This window comes from Gouania willdenowi, chromosome 20 (genome assembly GCF_900634775.1).
Source record: "Gouania willdenowi chromosome 20, fGouWil2.1, whole genome shotgun sequence".
Lineage (NCBI taxonomy): Eukaryota > Metazoa > Chordata > Actinopteri > Blenniiformes > Gobiesocidae > Gouania > Gouania willdenowi.
In genome coordinates, this window is record NC_041063.1 from 26,986,060 (window position 1) to 26,996,360 (window position 10,301).

Sequence of the window (10,301 nt, forward strand, 5' to 3'; positions counted from 1 at the left end):
ACAGATTATCAGCAAAACAAAATTTGAAACTGCCAAAAAGGCTGAAAACCACCCGATCTGGCAACACAAACAAAACAGGACAATGATTGGTAGATGTTGAATTGTGTCGTACCAAAAGATCTTTATTACAAGTACAAAACACAACAGGAAAAAGTCAGTTCACTGTATAAATAGGATGTTGTATTTTAAATACAGTCAGTGCTGAGAATATTACCTTTGTCTGTGTGTGTGGATGTGATCAATGTACATGAATAAAACACAACTTTTTATTATTTTTTCTTTAAAAAAACACATTTTAAAAATACACACATCACTTAAATATCCTCCCAATACAAAAACAAAATAATAATTTACATTATACAAGTTTGAGATAGTCAGAGTATAATGAGTATCTACATTTACAAAAAATGTATATAATTTCCTGGTATTTTGGAAATTTTACATAAAAAATTAAGGTGCACTTGAGTGCTTTGAAATAATCATCAGTGACGAAGCAGGAGAAACAAACAAAAGTATAATGGTGCACAGACAGAGTATATCAGAACAAAGCAATGTAGTGCACATAACAAAGAAATAAAGAAGCCACCATAAGGCGAGTCTGGCTAAACTCTCTCCATCTTTTCCCAGGACGCGTAGAATGGCGAGTAGTTCCTGAGCTGCCTTTGGCTTCTTCTTCCTTTGAAATGAAACGCTTTGATGTTTGTCTCAGGCCATTCCTGTTGTGTGGGCAGAGCACACAGCGTGGGGGTGTGAAGCCTGTAGCACCAAAGTGCGCCCCGATGGACAGCTTTGATGCTTCAACTGTCCATAATTAACACTTTGTCAACAGCAAACAGACCAAAACTAATGTTTGTAGCACCGCATATTGAGAACATCCACGGGTGACGTCATTTATCATTATCTTCATCGTAGCACCTGTTTAATGAGGGAAATATTAGGAAGTGAAAGTCTGAATGCACAGTGCATCACAGTATATAAGGCAGGGCTTCTCAACCTTTTCAGCCCACGACCCACAAAATAAAGGTTCCAGAAACCGGGGGCCCCCATAGGACCATCTACAAGGGGAAATAAACGGGAGAACTTTTTGGGGCTCATCTATGAATCTGTGATAACCACATTTATTTACTCATCTGAATAATATCCACTGTTATCCAGGAACGTTTATAATTATTATTATTATTATAGTCATCTTAATGATGTAAATCCTTGTTTTAATCACAAATAAAATGGGTTCAAAGTGACCAAAAATGGAGGGAAAAGGTGGTGAAATGGGATTTTAAAAACCACAGAAATTGGTTAAAAGGGGCAAAATAGATGCCAAAATGGATAGAAAAAGTAGTAAAAAGAGTTCAAAGTGTCAATATTGCCTTAAAAGTGGCAGATATGGAGGGATTGGGGTAATGTAATTTAAATAATTAGGAACAATTAGTTTAAACTTCAAATGTGCCATAGTATAGTCATCTTAAAGATGTAAATCCTTGTTTTAATCCGAAATAAAATAGGTTAAAAGTGGCCAAAAATGGTGGAAAATGTGGTGAAATGGGATTTTAAAAATGACAGAAATAGGTTGCAAATCAGAATGGACAAAAACTGACAGAAAAAGTGGTTAAAAAAAAAGGGTCCAAAATGTCAGAAATGGAGAGGTAGGGGAACAACTAGTTTAAACTGGCAAATAATGGGCATGACAAATCGTAAATGTGGTTTAAATGGCAAAAATTAAGCATGAAATATGGGTCAACATATGTGACGTTAGGTGGAAAAGTGCTGGAAAGGGTTTGTAAGCGCTGAACATGTCTGGAAAGTGGAAAAAAGTGTAGAAAAGGCATTAAAGTGTGATGGAGAAGTGGCAGAAATGGGGTAAATGTAGCAAAAATACATTACAAGGAGCAAAAAATGTCAATAAAATATGGCAGGTTTGGTGGAGTTGCAGAAAGTTGGTTGAAATTGTTTAAAAAAAAAATAAAATAAAAAAAAAAATATATATATATATATATATATATATATATATATATATATATATATATATATTCTTAGTTCCTTAAAGGCATCTGGTGAGGCCCTCCCAGTGTCCGACCCCAAGGTTGAGAACCCCTGTTCTAAATGTTATGTTGTACCATAACCACTCAGTAATAATAATAATATGAATCTTACATTTTAATCCTAAAACATCAACAATTCTGGTAAAAATAAAACAAAGTAATCTACAATATTTACAACCATTCATCAATAAATTGTTTGCTGCCTTCAAACGTACATTTTTTTAATCTTTAAATAAAGCCCATATATACAAAATAGTGTGGTTTGTGCAAATGAGTTACTGGACTGAAATAATGCCTTTGTGGCACTGCTGTAGCTTGTTTGGAGGTTAGAAGTGTGTGTTTATTTGAACCAGTGCAGGTAGTTTGTCTTCAGAGCAGGAAAACACATGTTGTTACTGCAGGAGCCGCCGTAGCTGGGGGGGCACGCAGAACAGGGGACCCCCACTTTGTAGGGAGCCTCTCCGATCCAGTTACCCCTGGAAAAATAAGAAAAACACAATCCATAATAGTTATTGGACTGATCACAGACAACAATCTACAACAGAGATGGGCTGTGATTATTATCATGTGATCTGAGGGCCACATTATTAACATTCATATCAGTATTTAGAATAAAAACTAAGGAAATAACAAAGGGTTTGTGTGTCTTTTGTTTCCATACTGTGTGGTTTTGAAGTAATTGTGTTGATTTTTGTTCTCATTGTATGTATTTTTTGTTTTCATTTCATGTATTTTTCTGTAATTTATGTTTTTTTCTGAAGTAATTGTGTGTCTTTTGGGGTAATTTTGTCTATCATTAGTGTTGTTTTGTGCGTTGTTTGTCATTTTAAGAGTTAATGTGTTCATTTTGTGTATTTTTGTCATTTACTTTGGAGAATTAGATAATGATCAGCCACCCATGTCTGATCTATGGTTCAGTAGTATACGTTACAGTAAAAAGTGCTTATTTGTGAACATTTTAATTGTGCTTCCAGATTAAATGTAAATAATACTGGTCCTCAAACAGAACCTTGAGGAACTCCAGAAATAAATGATGGTGAACTGTATCTAGAGCAACACTGGGATTTAACAGGACCAGAATGGAAATAAACTTTTTGTCTGAAATTATAAACAAAAGTTAGTTTTACTAGAGTGGCCTTTTGGCTTTTATTCTGAAGTTTGAAGAACATAGAGCTTGAAAATGTTCACAACTGATGAAGCTTAAATGAGGTGAAACGGCTTCAAGGAAAATGTTTTCCAGCTCCTAATGGGCATCGCGTGGACACACACCATGGTTTGGACCTGGTGTGTTCAAGAACAAAAAACCATGCAATGTGTGTCATAAGCTTTGTGTCCAAAGCTGACCAGGGTCAGAAATCAGTCACATGTCCACTCATGGGTGAACATTCTTGGAAATATTCAGAGGCTTTTACTTGGTAAAGCAGTGCTGGTTCTCACACTGGTATCTGGATCTCCCTGTCACCACGGGTGGCATTTTATTACAGAACAGAGCGTACTGTGTGTGGAGGATTAATCCCTTTTTCACCACATCGTCATCGGGTTAATGGGTTCGTTTGAGACCTCCCTAAAGCACAGCCGGGCTAGGCTAGGCTAGGCTAGGCTAGGCTAGGCTAGCAGGTGTACTCACTTGGGAGAGTAGTTGCAGACTAAGTAGGTCGCCCTCTTCCACACTGAACCCCATACGTTCATGTTGTGGCAGGTGTGTATAGCACAACCCACTTTGTTTGTCGTCGCCCAAACCATCTGCAAAAGAGAGAGAAAGGATCAGTTATCTAGACCTATTGATCATTATCTAGACCTATTGATCATTATCTAGACCTATTGATCATTATCTAGACCTATTGATCATTATCTAGACCTATTGATCATTATCTAGACCTATTGATCATTATCTAGACCTATTGATCAGTTATCTAGACTTATTGATCGTTATCTAGACTTATTGATAGTTATCTGGACTTATTGATCATTATCTAGACTTATTGATAGTTATCTGGACTTATTGATAGTTCTCTTGACCTATTGGTAGTTTTCTGGAGCTATTGGTAATTATTGGGACCTATTGATAGCTATCTGATAATGTAAGGACTTTCTATCCCCATTAATATTAATAATAATTTGGGGTCTCCTGATCCAACTTTTTCTAACTTCCGATACAATACCAATATTGCAGCTTTGAGTATTGGCCGATGCCAATATCATTACAATCGGATATCGGCACAAATCATTCAAACTTTTCTAACATTCCACAGTAAAAAAAAAAAAGTACAGAGAATCAATAGAAAAACTAACTTATTTATTAATAACCAATAGGTTACATACATTTTAACCTGAAGAGTACTAAAATAAATTAGAAGACCCTGAAAAACTGCATCAATAAATCCAAAAAATCTATACATATATACTGTATGTTTGAGTTTAGCTAGTGGCTATATTGCACATTAAAAATATAAGAATATAAAACAACTCAATAGAATAAACAAAAAAATTTTTTTTTTTTAAAAAAAACCCTGAAAAACTTACTTTTAAAAACTTTTAAAATTCAAAATAACAATTCAAGTTCACCCGTTTTTTGTTTTTTTTCAAAAAATCACGAAGAAATGCACAATCCAGATCCAATCCACATTAAACTTGGTAACTGAGTCAAATTTCATAAAGATTGGTCGATTACGAACAAAGCTTTACATTTTTGAACATTTTGTGAAATCTTCCATTGGCCAAGGTCCATCTTTGGTTAAAATGTTGATGTAATTCTGCAAAAAATCAAACAAACTCTGGCCAAATAATGACGTATATAATAGGTGCTGACTGTCATTGCTCATCTACCTGTGTGTAATGTGTACACATGGGTCCGTAGCATCGGAGAGGACATCGAGGGTTGCAGTCACGAGGGTAGGGAAATGAGTAGTCTTTGACCTCGTCGTACCAGGGCTTCACCAGCTGGAGAATGGAGCGATACCTGTGGAAAAACACGGAGAAATTCAGCAAGAGGCTTTTTAAAATTAGAGAGAAACACAAGTTGATTTAATAGTTCTGAAACATCCATCTCCAAGTTCCTTAAATGTATTCTTTGTTTGTTCTTTTCTATAAATAAGATGTCAGATCTTGGAAAACACTTGGTTTTGGTATCGTTTACAGAGTTCCATGAGTTTGGTGTAACCGCTCTGTGCTATCCAAGTATATTCACAACTGTATGAGTCACAGGCACAACCTCCAGAACCTCTGGAGCATGATTGAGTTTGTTGGCAAACTGTAGCCATGATTTTAGATAATTGAGTGAGATCTTAACTTTGATAGAATGTGAACAACTGACTTTCTTCACAAGACAAAATAAACACCCCCTTTTATCCATTTTGGCACAGGGCTCCCCAACAGACTTGTAAAAACTGAGCCTGCCAAAGAAGGTTTTATTTTATGTATTAATGGGAACGAAACTTGTCTCGTGGGTTCAGAACAGCGGCTTTGACAATTTAGGTGTTAAGAAACTGCTTTTTCTTTTGTACAAAAGTGGAAAACCACAAGGAACTGACGAATCAAAGTGTGATCCAACAACCAGAGGTCAAAGTAATGGATTAGAACTACTCACATTACTGTAATTGAGTTGCTTTTATGGATACTTGTACTTGTATATTTCTAAATCAGTAATTAAGGCCCGAGGACCAAATGTGGTGCAAGGGTCCTATTGTTCTTATTATTATTATTATTTTACTGCCACTTTACTTAGATTTTTGGCGCCCTTCCCTTTCCGCTGGTTTGAACTAGCTGGATGGTCTTTAGTAGGTATATGCACTGAACCGTGACTAGCAAAAATGTAATTTATAACTAAAACCTAAATCCAACAGGAAGTCTACAATTTTGAATTTTGCTGGCCAAATTTAGAGCTTTTTCTAATTTTTTTGGACCAAGCCACGAAGTCTTTAAAAGCCAACTCCTCCTAGAGTGTTCATAATTTTGTTTTAAAATGATCAACAGACAAAAAAAAAGATCAACGGACATTGTGAAACTACACCGAGGGTTTTTTTCTTGTTGAAACCCTGATAAAATAATTGATTAAACTGTATAAGTGTGAAAAAATGGGACTTGAGGAGAACCCTGGGGGACCACGTTAGGGCTGGGCGATATGGACCAAAATTTGCATCTGAATATTTTTCTCAAAATGGCGATATACAAAATAAATGTCGATTTTTTTTAATTTTTTTTTACATTTAGAAAAGTAACCACGTGCATCAATCTCTCCTGGTCCTGGTCGCACTGCTAAGCAGTCCAGATACCATTGTACACTGATAACATTTGCCAAGGTCTCTTCTCAGAAACTTGTCATTGTTATGCTTAGCGCTATCAGCAGCATACAAAACCCTGAGATCACAGAACAACTACAGATTCATTGGGGGGGGGACACACACATGGAAACCTCTGAATCCCAGAGGGGTCTGCCTCTAAAACCCTTTGACCAAATAAACCCTGTGTCCGCATCTGACCTTTAACCGTAATTAAATGGTTTTTGCGTTAAAAAACCTTATCAAAAAAAGATGTGGACATTTTTTTGGATCGATACAATAATCGCGCAGTGAAATATCTATTTTGTCAGTGGGGGGTGAAAGAAACTCGTAACTTTTACCTTGAGTACTATCTAATTGAGCTACTTTTTACTTGTACTTGAGTACAATGTCAATCAAATAACAGATATCAGTACTGTTCACACCTCTGTCTTGTTTCTAAATGGAAAGTTAAGATGTACTAAGGGACAACGCTTTAGTCCTCATGATTCATGGCTGCAAACACAAGTTTGTGTTTATTTGAAGGGTCATGAGGGCATTCCCCACCCCCAGTCACCACCAGTGCATGCGTCTTTAGGAGAAACACCAATGGGGGCTTCGAGCCAACGACCATGACCGCAGAGGGGAGGTGCCAACCTCAGAGGTGAAGCAGATGTTGAGCAGAAGGACCTCAGAGGTCAACTCACCGTCCCGTCCTGACCGAGAGGTTCTGACCCAAGAACCTGAGGAGGTGGGGGGGGCCGTGCTCCCACAGACAGGCGTGAGCCCAGTCCTCAGCCGACTTTGCCAGCGTCTCGTCCCACACCTACGCAAACACACACAGAAAAACCCCATTACACAACGTAACACAGGGCAAACACATCAACAGGGCAGCTGGGGGTCTGTGGCACCGTCACCATGGCAACGTGCTATAGACGGTCTATTGGGCAGTTACATAAGAGGAGGGGAGGTCTATTGTCACCATGACCAACTCATCAAAAATTGTGGAGTGCTTTGAATCATATTAAAAAGAGTGAAAAAACAACTTTTTTCTACATTATAAGATTGGAAAAGAAACCTGAGAATGTTTTTGTTGTTTTTTTACATTTCTGATGCACAAAACTACGAAAGTCGAAATGTCAAGATCAAAGTTGAAATTTCGAGAATAACGGTCCTAGTCCAGTTCCGTAGATTTGGCGTTTTTCTGACCTTTGACCTTTGACTGTCATCACGATATTTTGTATTTTGCATTTATTTTTGAGATTTTAACTTTAATTTAGTCTTTTCATCTTTAATCTTGATATTTCGACTTTATTCTTGATTGGCGCAAAATTATTTTTCCTATTCTACGGAAGCAGTTTATGAAAATCATTTTGGGCGAATCAAGATTAAAGTAGAAATGACGAAAGTTGAGATTTAGAGAAAAACGGTCCTCGTCCGTTTCTGTAGATTTGACTTTATTAGCTTTTATCACAATATTGTATTTTGAGTTTGTTTTCAAACTTTCGACTTTAATCTCTTTTTTCCACTTTAATCTCAAACTTTTAATTTTAATCTCAACATTTTGACTTCATTCTCAACGTTTCGACTTTGTTCTTGATTTGCTTAAATCTAATGTGTCTAATCTACAGATGCTGACTAAGGCCAATTCACCATATACAACAACAAACAGCAGATCATGGCCGTGTTTCGATGAATGTGTTAAACTATACTTTAAAGTTGGGTTTAATAACAAAGATTATTAATCTTTTAGCTCTTTAACCTTTTAAGGACTTTGAAAAGATTTTGGCAAAAACTGAATCTGTTCAGAAGGAAAAACCAGTGAAGTTTGGAAGGTGGAGCATTTGACTCTTGTCATAAATGGTGAACTGGCCCTGGTCGGCTTCCGTAGATTTGACTTTAATAGAAAACCTTCAACTTTAATCCTGACATTTCGACTTTTTCCTGATTTTTCCATCAAAATTGGCCCTAATCTGCTTCCGTACAAAACACTTCTATTAGTTATTATGTTGAAAGAAGAGACTTTGAAACAAAATACCAAAAATATATGCTAATATTAGCAGGTGTTATGACTTTGAATCACTCAAAAACGTGACGGGTTAACAAGTTGAGAACCACTGCTACTCCTCCACTAATGGGATAAAGACATCATCCATGACCCTTGTTGTCATTGTTGGACCAACCACTACTACTATGGTGGTCGACCACTACAATCTGCTCAACATCTGGCTGGACATTAGCCAGGGTTCATGTCATTTTCAGTTATTGTAGTTTTACTGTTACTTATTAAGTGTAACCTGTGAGACTTTGTTAATATCATAATAATTAAGCAACTGGTTACAGCCAGAGGTGAAAGTAATGGTTTACAAGTTCTCGTGCTACTGTAATTCAGTTGCTTTTATGGGTACTTGTACTTTTTTTGAGTATATTTCTAAATCAGTAATTTTATTTCTACTTAAGTACGTTTTAAAAGAAGTAATTTGTTACATTTCTACACACAACCGTTTGAGTCATTTTCTGTTTTTTGTTCGTTTTTAAAATGATCAACAGACATTGTGAAACTACAAAAAAATGAAATGTCCAGACAACACTCAAATGCATCACATCATAGCCGACCAATCAGATTAAACGTAATGTACAACACCAAAACAGCATTGAATGGTGGGTTTTTTTTTCCTCAGTTTAATAGTTTATAAATGTTTATACTTGTTTTTTATATTGAATATTGAATTGAATTAATTGATGTTATTTTATTTTTCTGAACAATTATACTTTTATACAGATGCCTTTGTGGGAAATAAATTAAATTTGATTAAATTAAATGAAATTAAGTCTCTTCCTTTTTAAGTTTCTACATGAGATATTTACTGTATGCAAGGGAACCATACCAAGATTTATTACCAAAAATAAATGTGGGGGAGTGAAAGTAACCAGTAACTTTTTTTTACCTGTACTTGAGTATTTTAAGTATGACTTACTTGTACTTGAGTAAGATGTCAATCAAGTAACCTCTGATAAAGAGGGGGTACACATGATTTGATAAACATGCAAAAGAAGATTACACGGGACAAAAAAGATTGGGAACCACTGTGTTAGCGCAAATAAATGTTTTTTTCATTAAAAGAATATGATTAAAAAAATCTAACTTTTTTTTATCGATATGATAATTGCATTGTGAAATATCGCGATATATCACCAAATGGTTTTTATTTTTCAATATAATAATAAAGCATGTGGTTACAGCTGTTAACAGTGTTTATTGTGCATCAGACACTCACCATGTACTCCATGTTAGAAGCAGGAGGAAACACTCTCCCTCTCACTTTATTGTGGTAATCTAGAATAGCCAGCATGTCGTTCTGGGAGATGTATCTCCTCCTGCGGGTCTTTGAGGAGCTGCTGGGCTCTGGTGTTGTTCCAGAATTACGCACAAAACCAAAGTTGGTGATGTTCGCCAAAGGCAGGGACGCAGGAATGCTGGTGGTCAGTGCATTTACACCGCAACACATGCACAGCAGCACCGAGTGTATGGTGAATAATTCCTGCTTCATGTTTGTTTCCTGGAGGAAGTGTGAGAATAAACCCTGGAGCTCTGTCTGTTCCTCCCTGATGTCTGTGAGAATAAAGTCAGTCCCCCTGTCTGCAGCCTATATGTAGCGGATGGAAGTGCGCGCGTCTGAGTCGGTGCACGCACGCGCAGCCCCCCTCACCTGAGACACGTGACGTCTCGTGCGTCAAAGCGCGCGGAGGAGAAGAAGGGATGATGTTTTTTAATTTGTATAAAAAGGCACAAAAACAGTTTCATATGGTTTAAAATACGATGAAAAGTTTAAATATATCAAACATTAAATTAGTTATTTATCATGTATTTGCATGCATGTATATTTTTGATGAATATTTATATAAATAAATGAATAAAAAAATATCTTTTTAAATATTATTCTGTATTACAATAGAATAGAATAGAATACGTCTTTATTAATCCGCAGAGGGGAATTTCAGAATT

At 36.3% G+C, this 10,301-nt stretch overlaps 1 protein-coding gene across 1 annotated transcript; it reads right to left on the reverse strand.

The window, feature by feature from the left end:
- Positions 1 to 2,039: 2,039 nt before the first annotated feature.
- On the reverse strand, positions 2,040 to 9,898 carry pi15a (peptidase inhibitor 15a). The gene is made up of 5 exons (XM_028434685.1): positions 9,574 to 9,898; positions 7,003 to 7,121; positions 4,866 to 4,998; positions 3,667 to 3,782; positions 2,040 to 2,515 (listed from the first exon to the last, which is right to left on the reverse strand). Exons 1-5 carry the CDS (start codon positions 9,844 to 9,846, stop codon positions 2,380 to 2,382), a joined length of 777 nt encoding a protein of 258 aa, XP_028290486.1. The 5' UTR covers positions 9,847 to 9,898; the 3' UTR covers positions 2,040 to 2,379.
- Positions 9,899 to 10,301: the final 403 nt, after the last annotated feature.